This window comes from Pezoporus occidentalis, unplaced genomic scaffold (genome assembly GCF_034315485.1).
Source record: "Pezoporus occidentalis ecotype Australia unplaced genomic scaffold, CSIRO_AGI_Poc_V1 ctg3, whole genome shotgun sequence".
In the NCBI taxonomy this organism is placed as follows: Eukaryota; Metazoa; Chordata; class Aves; order Psittaciformes; family Psittacidae; genus Pezoporus; species Pezoporus occidentalis.
The window spans coordinates 21,324,177-21,342,552 of NW_026914940.1; the positions used below are offsets into that span (position 1 = coordinate 21,324,177).

The following is an 18,376-nucleotide window of genomic DNA, read 5'->3' on the forward strand; positions in this document are numbered from 1 at the left end:
TTTTTCCTGTATCCATGATCCTGTAGAGTGCGATCATTTACATATAACTGAGCAGCTTACCTGCATGATGTCTCTGTATTTGCTCTAAGGTGTGTGATATTTTGAAGATGATGACCAAGTCTGGAGGACATCTGATTAGTGTTAGATGCCATTAGCATAATGGCATGTAATTAGCACGTGTCCCATTATGCTCCTATTTCCTGTATAGGGTGAAATTTGTTAGAAGCTGAGTAGATCATGTTGAGAGGAAATAGAGATGGTTGGGAAACCTTGAGATGATGCAGATAACTGACTTGCATAATTCAGCGTTTTATGGAATAAACAACTAACTGGGCTTACATTTTATAATACATGTTGCATTTTACTCTAGCAGTTGATGCTACTGTTTGAGAGGTGGAAAACTTCTGGGGGGAAAAAATCCAAGATGCCAAATCCAGACGTGGTTAGAAAGTAATACCATTGACAGATTTGCAGTCAGTTGCACTAAGTCTTAACCGATGTTTATTTAGTAGCATAGATTTTAATTATCATTTTATAGCTAGTGTTTTTGTCAGAAAAGATTCAGCCCTTGATCATGACTAAGATGTGAACAAAGACATACTGTTTATTTGCTTCTTGGAGATAAGCTTGAGGATTTTCTTACCCCTCTGGAACTAGTTTCTCTGCATTATCAGTAAAGGTTATTGTATGGCTAATTACATGGCAGTTCAGGTTGATTTAAGAATACAAATGTTATTGCAGAAATAGAAGAGGCTTAGACCATTATTATTTTTAGTGTTCACTAAATCTCCAGTGCTATGTTTTTCTTTTTTACTGTTGTAAGTTCAAATGAGCAGGCTTGAAAAAGTTAGCCACTGGGGATAGTAAAAATAAAGTGGAAACTACATTGTTTGTACCTCTTAGAATATTAAAAATGTGTTGTTTTTTTTTAATTGAGTGGAGAAAGAGGGAACAACAAAAACTTGGGGTGAGTCTGTTCTTATCTGTCACCTCAGGGTGAGAAAGAGATGGCTTTTAAATTAATACATTTCAATGTGAGAAACTAGAAGGTGTGCAAAAAAAAAAAAGAGGAAAAAAAGTAGTTTCTAACTTCAGTTCTGTGTTTGATGTTAGCCAAAATGTAATTCAAGCAATTGTGTTCTGTAGCCACTGTATGACCTACCCAGCGGCAATCAGGTCCCCCCTCCTTTTTTTTCTAAAGCTAATTGGCCCATGTTTAGCTTACTAAATGTCATCTGGATTCAGTAAAAAGCAAGTGACCTGCATTGAATTAGTGTAATTGTAATACAAACAGCACATCTCATAGTTTCAGTCTTATACAGGAAAAGAGAAAGTTGGAGAGATTTTTCAGTTTGATAAATAAAACTGAAGATACAGGGAGCCAACTTTGACTCACAGTTCATTTTACCTTTTTACTGTCTTCTTATAAAAAATAATCATTGGCATTTGATTTTTTTTCTGTATGTTTTCTCTTTGGAACATTTTCCCTTCTGGAAGAATTTTCCTTAGGATGTATGTTGTGCCAGTTCTTCAGTGCTATGAAGAACTGAAGTACCAGTTCCAGTGGTATATTTGAATTTTTGCATTGACTTTAATCTTATATTATTTACTTTGGTTTCAAAGGGGTGTTATTTTTTTAAATGCAAGACTAGTGTCATTCTGTAAGTAATGTTATGGTTTGGCAAGGCGTTCCTTTTTGTATGGTCATTCTAATGTCCAGATCTTACTTTGTAGTGCCTCCCACTGCTTGTCTCTGCATCATGGCCTATGGAGTAGAAAGAAAAGTTCTGTTTGCCCTAGTAACTATGTTTCTTTACAGAAAAGCATGTAGATAACTTTAATCCAGCAATGAAATTAAGGGGCTACAATATAAATTATATTTTATGAAGCTATTAGGGAGAGTATTGGAAATACTGGCTAGGCAGGGGCAGTAGCACTGCTCTGTACATATCTGGTAGCAGGGAAAGCAGCATCAGTCTTTTATTCTCTCAATACCTTGGTTGTCAGTGAAGCAGAGACAAGGGAAGTTTTCCTTCTTTGCTTGAAGGTAGAGCTTTAAGATGCAAGAACTTAATACTCAGTTACTCTTTCATAGACTAGAAATTCTGTAATTAACTGTAATTAATATCTAGAATATTGTAATCTGTCAGTTTAATTTTAGTTCTTAGTTTGCACAGTGCAAGTGAATGGGTCACTTTTCTTTGTGCTGGTGGTTTGCTTTTGCTCTTACCTGTTCACCTGTTGCCATTGTAAATAATGAAGCAGGAAGAAGGAAACCTTGTAGTGAGCATTCTTCTTTTGTGTTTCATGTTTTGTTCTGTTCGATGTGATCATTCTGTACTTTGGATGTCCCAGTGAGCTGTCAGCCACCGTAGGTTTTTAAATTCACAGCGAGCAGATTATTTTTATATCAAGATTCTATTCTAGTTGTGGCATGACTAGATTAAATTCCTACTTTGTGCTACCTGTAACCTCTCAAAGTATAGACTTTTAAATGTAAGTCCTTGCGTAATCCACATAAAATCCGAAGCAGAGTAGCTATTGCAGGGTGAGAGAGCAACCTGTGAAGGATGCACATGGAGTTTAATTTAATTTAATTTCATGAGGGATACATTACACCCTTCCACTGAATTTCTCAGATAAAACATGGGGAAAATGTTGTCTTCTGAAACTGCATGACTGGCATGAACACAGGATAAATGGGGAGGTGGTAGTGGTGTAAAAAAATCTTTGAAACGCATGCCCAAATTCTGATCATACAATTCTGAAACTATTTGTCTATAATTTTTGGTAGAATATAATGACAAATTCAAAAACTTCTTAGGTAGTTATTGGAAACTTACCTACTCTGTAACCTGAAAATTCATTCTGAAATTTAAACTCAATAGTTGCTCTCTTTTGAACTATCTTCAGTTGATTTACATCTTAAAGTGTGATGCCTAAAGCTGAACACAATACTGCTGCTGGAGGTCTAATGTATCCTGTCTATAAAAGAACTACTGCATATTTCCTGAATGCCTTCTGTCATTACTACTGTGTGTAGTTATAGCAGAGGTTTCGCATTTAATGTCCACCAAGCTTACTACAGCTTTTTCTCACAAATATAAGTTACTTGCTCCTTGACTATTTTATAGTAAATATAATTGCAAATGCAGTTTTTCTGCGTCATGTCTCAGTAAATGCTAATATGTTTCTGGATGTAATCACTGCCTCATTTTCTCAGGACCTGCAGAAAATACTGTGGGAAGAAGAAAAAAAAATATTATTAAAGTAAGCTGTATTGTTAGACTTTTCTTTGGGGAAAGTAAGTTTCTTAGTCTGGGTAACATAATTCAAACCGTATAGGCTTTATGTCTGAATTTTCAAGATACTGAATCAGGAGTAAAAGAAACTACATTGAAAGAATACTAAACTAATCATTAGAGTATTCCCTGGATTCAGTCACGTAATGTGCACCTTCAGAATCGTTTAATTGTTTTGTAACTGAAGAAACTAGTTGTTCAGATATAATGCTGAAACATAAGGTTGTTCTTGTTCAAGATTCTTAAGTTCTAGATCTCTCAGATTCTGTGGTAGGGGAGGATTTAAGTCATAGCAGGATGTTTCTGTTTGCCTGAGGTACCAGACTATAAGAATGCTGGGGAGGGACTCTTCATTAGGGATTGTAGTGATAGGACAAAGGGTAACGGGTTAAAACTTGAACAGGGGCAGTTTAGATTGGATATAAGGAGGAAGTTCTTTACTGTAATGGTGGTGAGGCACTGGAACAGGTTGCCTAGGGAAAGTTGTGAATGCTCCATCCCTGACAGTGTGCAAGGCCACGTTGGACAGAGCCTTGGGCAGCATGGTTTAGTGTGAAGTGCCCCTGCCCATGGCAGGGGGTTTGGAACTAGATGATCTTAAGGTCCTTTCCAATCCTAACTATTCTATGATTCATGAAGACACCTTCTTCCTCTTTTGATTCCTGGACACCTGTGTGGCTGGGAAATACTCTTTAGGCAGTGAGTTGCCTGGCATTTGAGGAAAGATCTGTCATAATGTATAATTTGGTCTGAGATGCTCTTAGCTGTTGGTGGAAGTTCTGTAGGGGTTATGGTAGAACCTTGATTTGGTTAGTGGTCTGAAGTAGTTCCATATCACTGTTACGGTGATTTCCTCACAAAGAGGAGGTGTTGCCCATCACTATCAAAAAGTAATTTTCTCCTATCCAACTATGTTTAAAAACTATTTCTTTCCCAAATCTGTGTCAACAAAAAATTGCATTATAAAGTTATACCACTGTATCAGATACACTTAATCAGGAGGAAGAAGGGCATGCACATGTATGCATGTATGGGATTTTTCTGATTTGGGATGGGAGTTTTGTGTTTATTTTTTTAAGGTAGAAAAACAGGAATAGATAGTCTTTTTACTGAAAGATGTATCTTGCTTATCCAGTACTGAGGTTGACGGTACATTTCCGAACAATCATGAATTAATTTGTGGATCATTTAGATTTTGCTTTTGGTGAGTGAAGTTGTTGGAAATACTGTCTTAGTATCTGAATGCTGCAGCTCCTTTCAGGTGTTTGAAACTCTTGTGTGTTTGTAAGACTTGATGACTTTCATTGTCTAATTTTCTGATTGTGTTTGCTCTTTTTAGTCATCATGATTATTTTGGTGTGTTTTGTTGTCCCTGGACACTGTAAAACTGTGGAGGCTTGTAATCATTGTGGATGTGAACTTTTAATGTAACCTTTCAATAAAATGTTAAGCAATTACACTGATTTGTACCTATATGGGACTGTTTGCAAGTTGAAAAATTCTGTATATATCAATTAAAAAAGAATAATTTAAGCCCTTTAGCTGCCCGATGTAGTTTAAGCATAAAATCTTGAGTAGCCTGAAATTATTTTTGCTCTATGTAAATGTGTTTGCTTTAAAGCAAATTTAATTTCACTTATTTAAATCACCCTCCTCTTCCCACCTCCCAAAACCCCCAAAGAAACAAAACCCCAAGAAAGCCAAAGAACAGTTAAAAAACCTTAATGAGATTGCAGATATTGCCTTGCTTTATTTTGCATTTCTGTAGACTTTCAAAAAGCATTTGTTGCACTTGAAGAGGTGTGATCGTAGTTGGAGGAGGAGATAACCTAGAGGATCAGATTGCTGGATGTCTGTTTTGTAACTTCACTGATGTCAGAGAATTCATAACCTTGCAGGTGAAATGAGAACTTGAATGTTACTTCACTAAACAAAAAGGAAGTGGAAGGACAACATTCAGCTGAATGGCAGAATTCAAGCTTATTTTGTGCTGAAGAGCTGGGTTCAGGAAATCAAAGTAGTCCCACTGAATTGCATGGAAAACTTCAAACTATTCCATTTTAAAGCAGAAGATAGAATATAGGGACAAGATAATAGTGGAAAAGTACACAGGGAAGAGTTCCCCCAGTCATAGGGAATTATTTAAATATCTTGGAAGAAAGCCTGGAGAAATAGTGATAGGTCTACTAGACTTGAAAGGAGAGAAGGAAGAAATAAGTAAGCAAAATAAGGCCATTGTGGATAACTGAAGTTCATTCTTTGCATACAACTCCATAAAGTCATTTGTTGTGCTGCTCCCAGATCTCTTTGGATAGTACAAGTGATGACTTTCGAGAGGTCAAGAAACTTTCAAAAATGAAACAAAGCAAAAACCTGGATAAGTTGGTAAATTACCTGGCAATAGGACAGCATTCCCTTTCTGGGAAAAGATTTGTGCTAAGAAGTATTTTTATTATTCATCTGAGAAAGGGTTTGATGATGAACAGACATATGCAGATGACATGATCCTTTTAGATGAGTTAGCAGGAGGAACTTGTTCTTTGTCTGGCTAATTGGATAACAGCCAGTGCAATAAATTCTGCTGAATAAATATACTAGGGCAGATTTGTCTTGGGATATGGTAGAACTTTAAACTTATGATATAAGATGGGATTGAAAAAATCAGTTGTATAAGTGAGCTTATTTAGAACCAATAAAACCCCCCCAACAGACTGCACGAACTTGTGGCCTGAAGATGCTGATGACTTCAAGCTGTTGTCACAGAACAAATTATTTGCAGTATTCTTTTGAAATTTAAAGCAATTCTTTTAAAGGAAGTATCATAGAATATCTCAAGTTGGAAGGGACTCATAAGGATCATTGAGTTGAACTCCCACCTTTAGAAGAAAGAGGTTCAGAGGTTAATCTTGAGGTACAGTTCTGTTTGTATCATGGTGCTAACAAGGCAAGAGTTGATCCTTTTCAGTAGATTTACAATTGCATTTACTGTTGCAAAATGTTTGAGATTGGGATCTTTACATTCTTGACCTATTGTAATGCTGTCAAAATGTTACGAACTTACTAGCAATAATAAATATACAGGTCAATATAAAAGGCTTATCTTTCAGTAACCCATCTTTGCTGTTAACCATGTGATTATTTTTTCCATTATGTATCTTTTCTCTATGTTTATTACTTTATTACTTTACATCTTATGTGAATCATACTTTGCTTTGAACAGCAAAGGTCATCATTCCAGAGGGAAGCTTGTGACAGTGTTTGGCTGTTGAACCAGTGGTGATGGTTGTGGGGTTTTTGGTTTTGTAGTGGGGTCACTTATTATTATTATTATTATTATTATTACTATTATGATAGTGGTTTGGGTGTTTCTAGAATTAATATGTGATGTGTCTGTCATTTTATCAGAAATTTTTTATTTCTAATGTATGTAGTATTGTGTATGTGATTTAAAAGAACTGTCGAGGTGAGCGCAATAGAATTGCATGTTAAACATCACATATATTTCCTCATAATATTACAAAGTTTCACAAAAAGTTTTGTTGTAACAATATTGTAGTTCTGTATTAAAAAAGGACAAAAACCCCAAACAAAAAAAAAGTCTCAACAAAGCAAAACCAGTGTAGAACCTGCTAGTATCTTGCCTGTCTTCATGCTGATGTTTTCATTTCTAGACAGCTGTTGATTCGTGTAATGGAATAATTAGTGGTGTTTCAATAGACTTTTTAAAGGCTGTTCAAGAAGGGGGGGAAGTTCTATGATATGCATCACGAAGAAGAGAAAAATGTCTTTCAGCTGATTCTTTCTTCTGAAGTTAATGAAATGTTACAGTATTCAGTATTTAACTCCCCTAGCCCTTAAATAGGATTTTATGCTCTACAACGTGTTACTAAATGTAAATGTATTCTAGAGTTTTTCCTCTGCAGTAGATTGGTAAACTAAGTAGTCTAATTGTGGCGCAGAAACTATGGAATCAAAAACTGCCTGTGGATGTCTTGTATCCATACCCCTTGTATAAAAAAGTTTCTCTCTGTAGATATTAGCAATAGCGCTTCACAGCATGAAGATGATGAAATCAACACAATATAAATATCTTTGCTTTCTCCTCCAGTAGCATTCATTGTACTGGGCAAATAATAACAGTAAGAGTTGTACTTTTGATTTCCAGCTATTTATTACAAGTCATTTATTTCAACTAAGCAAAAGGGATAAGCTATTCAAGGAGCTAAAATCCAAAAGATGTAGTACCTCTACCAAATTACTGTTGATTATTTAATGTGTTTGTGGGCTGTATGAAATATAGATGTATTACCCTGACTGACAGGAAGAACGAGCTGCAAAGATTTTCTGATTAGGAAATTCCAGCGTAGTATATGAGGGTCTCATTTTTCTTTTGGCATTTCCTAATTCATCATCATCACCATAATTACATTTTCACGCCAATAAAATTGTCCATAAAAGAACCTTCACAAAGAAAAAAAGAAATGTTTTCAGCCTGGACTTCATTTAGAATGCTAGGCCCTGTAAGAATAATAAAAGAAAATTCTGTGCTAACTTGCGCAGTTCTGCTCTCATGGTCCTTAGTCCAGTATTTATCTTAGCTGTAACTGCTGCTTATTGGGCAGGTAAGTGCTTCCAGGCAACAGTTATGGTAGAAACTGTGTTAGATTGTGTAATGTCCAATTCAGAACTGATCACTGAAAGCTGCTCTGGATGATTTATTCCTGCCCCTTCCCCCCATCTACTGTCACGTATATACTGTAATCTGCTTTGGATTCTGGTTTCACACAGGGTAGGACTTACCACAGAGCAGTGCATGAAAGGTGATTTGAAGTAGACTTGGGCTCAAAGGTCAGAGGTGGAAGAGCCAGTTCAGACGAATTTGGAACGGACTCTGTTACAGGCAGGTGAAGGCAAACACTGATTAAGCTGCCATGGTTGCTCAGGCCCGAGTTCTGACACCTTGCAGCTTAGAGGTACTTAAATTTGTGTTTTGTTTTTATAGAGGGTGATTGAATGGTTAAAACTGAAGACTGAGTCATACAATCTAGCACCTTGGCTTTATATTTGATGTGTTACTCAAGTAAGGTGTGCCAGCCTTTCAGTTACCTAAGACCTAAGGAAATGTGGAAGGTGATGTTTAAGGTGGCAGAGGGAGAATTAGCCCCAGGTCTTTTATAGATTGTTGGAGCCTGCCGGCTTTAACAATTTCCTCCTAATGTTTCCTGCAGTTTCTGCCAGTTCAGTCCATGTAGATGGATGGATGGTAGCTTATATTTGGCCTTCCTTTTAAGCAAGTTACCTAACACTGGCTGTATGAGCATTGTCATTTGTTCTACCATGGGAGCAGAACTAATACCGATAACTGTGGAGGACTCCTAGAGACAATTATAAGTGGAGTGGAGGCAAAAAAATTGCTACAAGTAATAGTTTGGGAGAATAGAGGGACTGGAGAAATATATGGTAATATGAAAGAAGCATGACAAAACCAAAGTCTTCTAAGTTTCCTGCTTCTCTTGACACCTATGGAACAGTGACTGAAACGGCTCAGTTTTATTTTAAAATAGGACAGAGTTAATTTAGGATAGAAAATATGTATTTGACAAGAAATGGACACAAAACTGAGGAGTAAGTTCCTGTCAGATAAGCATTTTGATTTTATTCCTGGAGATTTGGGACTAGCTTTATAATTCTCCAGTGATTGCTTTGCAAGCTTCTTGGAAGGAAACAGAAGCAGTTGGAAACTAAACCATAGACTATTTTGAAAGAGAGAGGGGGCTTGACTTTTACAGAGAAATATGCAAGCAAAACTGAGGAAATAGAAGGGGAAGATGGAATAGAAAACCAACATTTCACGCTAGTTAGTGAAAGAGAGTACTGAGAGGTGCGTGCTTGTAGTACATGGCATAGTTAACAAGTTGGACTAAACATTTGGAATAAGTAGTTTCTATGTTTTCTTGTATTGCAAAAATGCATCTAAGTTTTGGATTTTCAGCTACAGCTCATGTCACATATCAAGATTTAAAAAAGCCTATGATTTAAGCATTAAATAAATATACATGTTTCTGAAGTAGGTATCTTCAGCAAACATACAAAGGATATATGTGAATTTAGGACCCAGCTCTAGCTCTTGAATATCTTTTTATGACTTCTATTGCCTGCCATAAAAGAATGATTCATGAATTCCCTCTTTCTTCTTATTGTCCTTTGTGAATTATAAAGGAGTCACTTCTTTGCTGTGGTTCTTAACTGCTGTGTAGTTGATGGAAAATAATTGGCAAAGGCAAATAGTTTTCCCAGAACACTGGAGCTGAGTAGGGCTCTGAAACTAAGCTTTGATGACAGGTCAATGTTTATTATCAAACAGGAGGTACACATTTTGACACCACCTAAACAGAAGTTACTAGAGCTGTGTGTTTTCAATAGCTACTGCAGAGCTGGCTGTTAAGGGTAGCTAAAGATAAGATCAAAAGTCATCAGTTCAAAGTTCAGAAGAGATCATTACTTTCAAGGACAGAAACAGCTGAATTTGTTAGCCACTGCTTTATATCAGAAGCACCTCACTGGTACTGCAATTAATCGTGTATCACAGTGAAGCAGGTATGACAAATTACACTCAAATAGAGTGCCACATGTCCTGTCTCTGTTCATATACTAGTTTGGCAGCTGCTCAGTGAAAATATAAAGCTGTTGTATCATACATATTTATTAAACAAAATAATTAGGTTTCTTGTAATTTTTGTATTAGGCAGATAATGAAATGAGTTGTTTAAGTATTTGAATTAAAGCAAACTATTCAGTACTGAAATATTTTTTCATTAAAATGATATTAAACAGGGTTTTTGCATCATTTTGCATAGTTGCGCTTTTGTTCAGTGCATGAGAACAATTTTAGACTGAGGGTTTGAACTATTTAAACGAACTTTGAAGGCCAGCCAGACTTCTCAAGAAGTTATGGATAAAATCTCAGAGTTCCCTCTCCCTTCTCCCCATGTTTCAAACACCACTGAAGCTTCTGGTGCCTCTGCTATGTTAACAGTGTGCATAATCCCTCATTTCATTTTTTCCCCTTTTCTGAATAGGTATTTCTGACTATGCTTGTAGAAAAACAAATACAGAACTTTTACTCCCTTTCACTTTGGAAAATGTGTTTGAATTGAATGTGGTTTTAGAAGAAAATACCATATTATTTCTGTGAAAAGATCTAGCTCTTAATAGTGTTGCTGTCATATAAATCTTAAGCAATGATTACAGAAGTACAGCATTCCCCATTATTGTACAGTAGTCTCTCAGAATTGTACTGCCTTTTTGTTTTCCTCCCACAAGTGTAAAGCTATAATTAGAGAAAAACCTGGGAAAAATCATAAAGAAAATAGCACAGTATATATGTTGTTAAGTAGGACAAACATTTTTTTTATATAGTGTGAATATTTTTCCTAGTTGAAATATCTGTCTGCATATGGTTCTTGACAGTGTTGTATAGGTAAAATGCTGCCTTTTCAATTCCAAGTAAATTCTAACTGCTAGTAGGCAAGTTACTTGATTATTTTATTTTTGTCATCTTTTAGTGTTGTCTTAGGTCTTTTTGCATACAGCCCTAAACCTGATTAAGGAAAGCAAGGTTTAAAACTACATCTGAAGAATTATGAATACAAAAGGAAATATTAATCCTACCAAATTTTCTAAGCAATTCTCCTATAAAACTGAATACAGGGAAAAGAAGGTGAACTTACTTGGCTTTTCACAGCAATTTTATATGTGTCTGTTTAAACAAGCAGCACTGTCATCTGTGCTGAGAATTTCTAAAGAAAATCATTTCTCAAGATTGATAAACAGCAATAGGTAAAATAACGAGTGATGTGCTCAATGGGGTACAGTTTAAACAGAGAAAATCTAATGGGAAGTAGGTACATTAGTAGCAGATGGATTTACTTCCTGAATCTTGATCCAAGTGGAAATCCTAGCTTACTTAAAATTTGTCTTCCAGATTCTCAGCCTGATAAGAAAGGTGGATAAAGCAATTTATTAACTTGGCGTCAGTGCTGTGATGATGTTTTGTTTAAGCTTGCTATTGTTGTTTGATTTTTATCTAGGCTATTTTTATGATTCCTACAAATCCCCCTCCAACTTTCCGGAAGCCAGAGCTCTGGTCTGATGAATTCACAGATTTTGTGAAGAAATGCTTAGTGAAAAATCCTGAACAAAGAGCTACAGCAACACAGCTGTTACAGGTCAGTGTTTCAGTTACTGAGGAAATGCAAGTTCTGTGGCTTTTTTTTTCCCTTCAGTCTCAAACCAGAACTATTGTGAAAATTTCTAAGGGCAAATCTGAATTTAACTATTATTGTGCCTTATTTATTTTGCACTTTGTGGTCTTTTCTGTGTCAGCTCCTGTATCTCTACCTCCATTTTATTTCTCCTTTGCTGTTTCTAAAAATTAATTGCTCTTTATATAGTTTAGGGCTGGTTCTTGCTATTAAAATTTGATCCTTGCTTTGTGGTTAGAGGCCCTCAACAGATCTCAGGATTTAGGCAAGTGCTAAGTAAAGGAATTGAGCTCAGGTTCCTTATCAGTGTGGACCACCCATGGACTATATTCAGTCTTCCCCTCTGGTCATGTCAAATTCAGCAGACAGGTTGCTCTGTGTCCTAGATGGTTCTGATGCGGATGGACAATATAACGAGTTTGTTCTTGGGCTGAGTTATACCAAGTGGGCACTTTTAAATTTGAGCCACATGGCAGCATGGACCTTTGGAGCCAAGGCAGGGTGTGCCAGGCTTTTGCCTGCTTGCTGACATGAGCTTCTGGTGGCTGCAGAAATTCAACAGTTGCATCTTTTTGGTACTAAGATAGAAATAAAGCAGAGAAATTTCAGAGAACTACAAAAAACAAACAGGAGGGACTGATCTGTTAAGAAAGATTTAGTCTTTGTGAAATGGACATCATTTTACAGGGGCCACACATTTGAGTGTGCGGGAGAGAGAGAAAATGCAAAAATAGTTTTTTTCTTTTGACCCTGTATTTGTGTTATCCACTGCCTTCAGGGCTGTCGTAAGCCTTAAGTAACTAAGGAAAATCAAAGAACGCGAAGGAGGAAGCAGTGGAATTTCTAAAAAAGTTATAGTAGGTTCCATGATGATTGAAATGGAATCTAAAATTTCCTGTAAATAAACTTGTTTGATAATGAGACAGAAGTGACAAATTTTGTAAGGTCCTTTGCTCCTTTTACCTTCCTGATTCCTAATTCATTAAAGTTTTGGACATTTTAGTGTTCTTTCATGCTTTTCACTGCTATTGGTAAATACTGTTCTTAATTTTCTTTGTTCATCAGACTACATAGGAATCTGATTTTCTGAAATTTCATCTGTAAGGCAGTCATGCTGAATTTATTTTGTCTCTAGCTAGCAAGAGCCTCTTAAAATTTAAATACAAGTGAACTCCACTGCAAGGAGCACATAAAAATTTTGCAAAGTAGTTTGCAGTAATAGATCATCAAATTCATAAATCATAATTTTTTTATTTTCTACACTGTAAAAACACCAAATGTAGACTTCAAGAAGATTAAAAATTGAAAGTTGCAGATTTTTTATGACCTGTGAATCAGAACTTGAGGCCTTAAAGGTTTGAAATTTGTATGGTTAGCTGAATACTGTCCCCTGGATAGAAGAGGTTTGCATTAATCCATGCAAGTAAGGTGAAAACAAACAAACAAGCGAGCAAGCTTCCGTGTTCCTCTTTCCACATGCTTACTGGCCAGAAAACCAAATACTATGTCCAGCATAAGTAAGTGTTACCTTTTCTCCCAGATGGAATTTGGAGCATGTATGATGGAGCTCGGAACGCTATGGGTTTGTGTGAGTGGGAATGAAAGTACTGTTTGGCAGGGAAAGATCATGGAGAAAAAAAGGAGAGTAACAATGAATATATCAAGGGAGAAGATAGATAACAGGTGCAGGACATCAGGGTTCATCAGTTCTGTTCTTCATGGAACTTTTTTTTTTTAATTTATTTTTTAGTATTTAATAGTACATTTCTGAGGTGCTTAGAGTTACATTTTGCCTAAATTGTGTTTGCATATAGGAATGCAAAAATCAGGCTTTTTCTAATGGTAGCAAAATGAAGGTAAATGGTATTGTGCACATATCTTGGAGGAAGAAGTGATGTTTTAAATGGCTTTGAATTAAAAATTAGTCTTCCTGCTGAAAGTAAGGTATTTTTTTTTGTGTGTTCCACATTTCAGCATCATAGATCAAGAAATGTTTTATGACAGGTTTGTTGGACTAGGCAGCATAGTTGTTCTGCTTACAGCTACTAATTTATGCTGTCAGTTTGTTAAGATTAATTAAACTCTGTAACTGAATATCTGAAAAAGTTTGTTTTTCTATGTCAGACAATCGCCACTCTATTTATTTACTACTTACTGCACGTTTCCTTTGGAAAATTATATCCTTAACTATAAAACAGTTGTTATATTTTACGTTTATGTATTATGTTTCCCAAGGCTTGCTCTTATTAAAAATAGAAGCAGCTAAAAGATCCTCTATGTGTGTTAGTGTAGATTTTAATTATTGTGTGACGTAAAATACTATTTATCACTGAAATCTGTGATGTTGAATAATACTTGTAATTACACCTGAAACTTAACTGTTGTAATGATGTTGTGTAATTTAATGTTGTGCTTTTTTTCCCCTAGCATACATTTATTAAGAATGCCAAGCCAGTTTCAATTTTAAGGGACCTGATCACTGAAGCTATGGAGATAAAGGCAAAGCGACATGAGGAACAGCAGAGAGAACTAGAAGAGGAAGAAGAAAATTCGGTATGCATCTTTTTTTTGTATAACTACTTCATAGATAAGTTGCTGTTTTTCCCCCTACTTGTACTGCTGTTCAGACGCTTTCCTGGGTTTCCGCCTGATTTGTAGCCTGTTGAGAGCTGAGTATTGCACTCTTATTTATGATGAGCAATGCTTCTGTGACTAACGCCCTATGAGCTAACTTTCAGCACTGTTCCATGAGATGTCCTAGTGGAAAAAAATCCCAACAACCAACAAACAAAAACAAACAAAAAACCAAACCCAGACTGTTAAGGTTTCACTTTCACATATGGGCTTCTAGACAAATAGTTTAATTTTTGGTTCAGGGCACTTTTTTCTATTTTTATTTTTATTTTTTAAGTCTAATACACAGAATAGGTATGACATGCAGTAAGTAGTAATAACAATATGGTTTGAGTCAAGTAGTGCCTGTAAAGTGAAAATGGTGACAGGATTTCATGCTTTAGATGACACTGTCAAAGGAGAGAAGCAGGTCATGTGATAAATAAGTTGCGTTTAGAATTGTTTGGCAATGTTAGGAATAAGTCAGTGTGCCTGGCATTATTACTCTCCCTACATGATTTATTTTCGGGCAGTCTGTGGGCATATTGCTGTGCAATACAGCAGTATGTGCTTCAGAGAAGTGTATTGCCACTCATACAATGAGTCATTCAAGAATAACACACAGAGAAGATGGAGACTGGAATGTTAGTAGAAATACAGCTTTGAGCAAACAGAAAAGAGCAGTGCAGTAATGCAGTCTGCAGTGTCCCACATTGTAGAATCTTTGTTATATGTTAGAGAGTGTTAGGTGGTGATCTATATATAGGAAAGCTTTTTCAAGCAGGTATCTTTGGAGTGTTTTGTATTCCAAAAGACAGCATGGTCTTTTGTTTGCTGGATGTTTTTCTGAGTCTGATCTAAGAGGATTGATAGCGCGTGTTTATAAAGATTTGTTTCCTCTGGGTTATATTTGCTTAGTAATAAAACAGGCAGGGAATGAAGGAATGTTGGGGGTTTTTGGTGGAGTTTTTTTGGATTTTCTTTTTTGCTAGTAAGGAAATACTGCCTATGTGGACGTGTGTAACTTGACATGCAGAGTTGTTTGTGACTTAATTTATTGGATAGTTGAACTCTGAAGAGACTGATTTATCACCAACATAAAAACTTAATGTCTTTACTAGAATGCTTTCCTTCCTACTGTTGCCTTCTGAACTGTAGACCTCAAACACTTGGACATTGTTGATGTCTTTTGCATTAAGACAAAATTAGGTATGACATCTAATTACTTAGTTTGAAGTTCAGATGGTGAATCGGGTTGCCAAGCATAGACGAAACAATCCATGCCAGTTCAGTATGTGGCATATACTTTCCCTCTGTCACTACTGGGTGGGAGGATACAACACAGGTTTGGTTCATGTCAACTGAAGAAGCATTTAGCAACTGCTCATGGTTCTTGCATGGGTATACAAGTCAGAATGTAACACTGCGCTCCCTGGCCCGCTCCCTCCTTCCTTCTTTCCTTCCCTCCGCTCCCCCCCATTATTCAGTGTTTAGTGTAAGGGGACCTCAAATCCAGGACTGTGAATGCTCCATCCCTGATGGTGTTCAAGGCCAGGTTGGACAGAGCCTTCGGTAGCATGGTTTAGTATGAGGTGTCCCTGCCCATGGCAGGGGGTTTGAACTAGATGATCTTAAGGTCCTTTCCAACCCTAACTATTCTATAACTTATGATTGGGGCAGGTACCTGTTATTTGTGTTACTGTTGCAGTAGATGGGAGTTTTTGCCATGTACAGTCAGGAGAAAGTTTATGAGTTAAAAAGGCAGTGAATAGTTGGCTCAGAAAAGAAAGGTAGTAGAAAAATAAAGATGAGCATGACTTCAGTGTGATGAAAGATAGATGGGGAGAACTTGGCAAATGAACCCTTGTAGTTGTATTACCTCAAGTGGAGAGATTAGTAGATGAGTCTTTAAGATGACAGGCAAGAAGGATGAAAAAATCTTGCTAAAAACTTCAGCAATATGGATATTTTGGAAAAAAGTGGTATTTTGTTAGGACAAGCCCTTTTTACTGCTGTACTTGTAAAAGACTTCAGAATTATTTAAGAAAACCCCTGACATTGAGCATGCACATTATGTTGTATAGTATCCTTGGAGTTAATTAGTGAAGTTCTTCTAGAAATAGTTTTATCCTTAGTAACTTGATGTCTTGTACTCCTTTTTAGTTTTCTATCCTGATACTGGCTTAAAGGCTTTAATTGATTAACTGAAATGAATAAATAATGCCAAATTATGTTTGCAGGGGACCTTAAGAGAGGTGGATCCTGGATATTGAGTGCATAATATATTGCAGTTGGATGTAATTACATAAGCCCTTGCAGTTGCATTTTTGAGCTAAGTAGTTTGCTTCCTCAGCAAGATAAGCTGGCTGCCTGTCTGGGTCTGTTTTAATGCAAAGCAAATTTTGTGAAGGATGGACTTAAAGTGACACTGAAGGTAGGCTGAATACAAAGCGCAAAAGAGATTAATGCTGACTATTCCTTAATGTTTTGGAGCATAAGGTGACAAGTTTAAAAGTTCCAGTGAGTGGTTACTGCATATTGCTAAAGAGTGGAAGTGCTTGAACTTCATACTCTAACTATGCTTAATAGGTTATTGTAACTGTTTTTCTTTGAAAACACAGAAAGGTTAATCCTTACAATCTTAAGTCTGCTATGCTGAGAGAGGTCCAGTAGTAGACTAGGCCACACAAATAGCCTGTAATCAAATTCAGTGTGGTCTGAGGTAAATCAGGATGTTTTATATTTGCTGCAGACCTAAGTGTGCTTTTGGAGTGACGGTAGTTCAGAGGATGAGTTGGCAAGACTCATTGGAAAGTTTACTGATTTGAAAGTTTACCTGTGGTTTTCCAGCAAAGGCCAGCATTGCTCATGATAGAGAAAATGGATATTTTAAAAAAAGTTTGTGTCGTTATTGTGAACTTCAGCAGGGAGAAGGAATAGATCTCTTTGAGATGCATGTAGAGACCACATGCAAAAATAAGAAGATATGCCACTTGTAAGTGAAGCAAATGAAAGAAAAGTACTAGCCGGTAATGCTGGCAAAGTGGGAAGTGGCACTTGTCAGTGTGATAACTTCTTATGTTTTATATTGATCGTGGATAGATAAATTTATTGCTGGAGGTGATTCTGGAGAGGTTTTGTGCCTTTATTTTCCTTTAGCTCTCTGAGCATTATTGAAGACTATAAGCCACCATGTATTTACTGCTGCAAAAATAACTTGCAGTAATGGACAATGGAATGTCCTTTTTTGCTGTAAGGTTTATATTGAATAGTTAAACTTCAAAGTAGAAAAAGTTTGCCATTATAAAAAGGTTAAGTAAAAAGGAATTTCTGTTCCTATTTTTAAGAAGATTTTTGCTTATGTTCTTGTATGCTGTTGAGATGTTTAAATTCTCTGTTTTCATATGGTTTTATAATTCCAAAATATAATTTGTGGTAGGGTTTGTAATTAGGATGAAACTTTTACTTTTGTTAAAACTATTAATATTTGGTAGTAAGTCTGAATTTTGCTATCAGTGAATACATGCCTTTAATAATTTTGTATTGCTCAGTAAGCCTTGAGTTAAAACAGGTTGGAATTACTTAGCTTTTAATAGAAAAATAGAGGGTACAGGTGAATGAAATGAAGAATATTGATTGTAAGGTGAGGAGGAGGGATTTCCTTTTTGACAGTTTGTATAAACTGTGTTTGCTAGTGACCTATGAATAGCTTTCGTGCTGTCACAGTGCAGAACTAATCTTGTTCTTAATTGTTTTTAATAACTGGTTGTCATGTAGACTTCCCATGTCTTGCAACTGAGTCTTAATGTATTATGTCATTGTAAGAAATTCCAGATTCATTTGAGAGATTACACCAGCATCTTGTCCAGTTGCAATTGCTAAAGGTTCTGATTGGTTAAAAGCATGAAACCAGCCAGACTAGGAAACAGCAAACTTAGAATTAATAATTCTATCAACTGACCTTCTTGTACTGTGTCCTGAAAGCATCTAATTAAAGTACTGCATGCTAGAAGACTCCTGAGCAGCATGCAGTTGTGATTGAGGCCTGAATTAAGTGAAATTCTGGACAGCACAGACGTTAGTTTTCAAAACATAACGTAGGCAGAGGTTGATCAATGGACCCAAAAGCTGCTAAAAAAAAACAGGATAAAAACCAGAAGAACAAAATGAAAGCATTGGAATATTTGTGTTTGTAAT

The 18,376-nt window shown here is 36.3% G+C and overlaps 1 protein-coding gene across 6 annotated transcripts in view; it reads left to right on the forward strand.

Moving 5' to 3' along the window:
- The window catches only part of STK3 (serine/threonine kinase 3), a 124,906-nt gene that overhangs the window by 43,585 nt on the left and 62,945 nt on the right, over positions 1–18,376 (forward strand). For all 6 annotated transcript variants that reach the window (XM_062627336.1, XM_062627340.1, XM_062627337.1 and 3 more), the window contains exons 7-8: positions 11,393–11,530; positions 13,994–14,119. In XM_062627336.1, the coding sequence (XP_062483320.1) occupies positions 11,393–11,530; positions 13,994–14,119 (264 nt within the window). The remainder of the gene's footprint in view (positions 1–11,392; positions 11,531–13,993; positions 14,120–18,376) is intronic.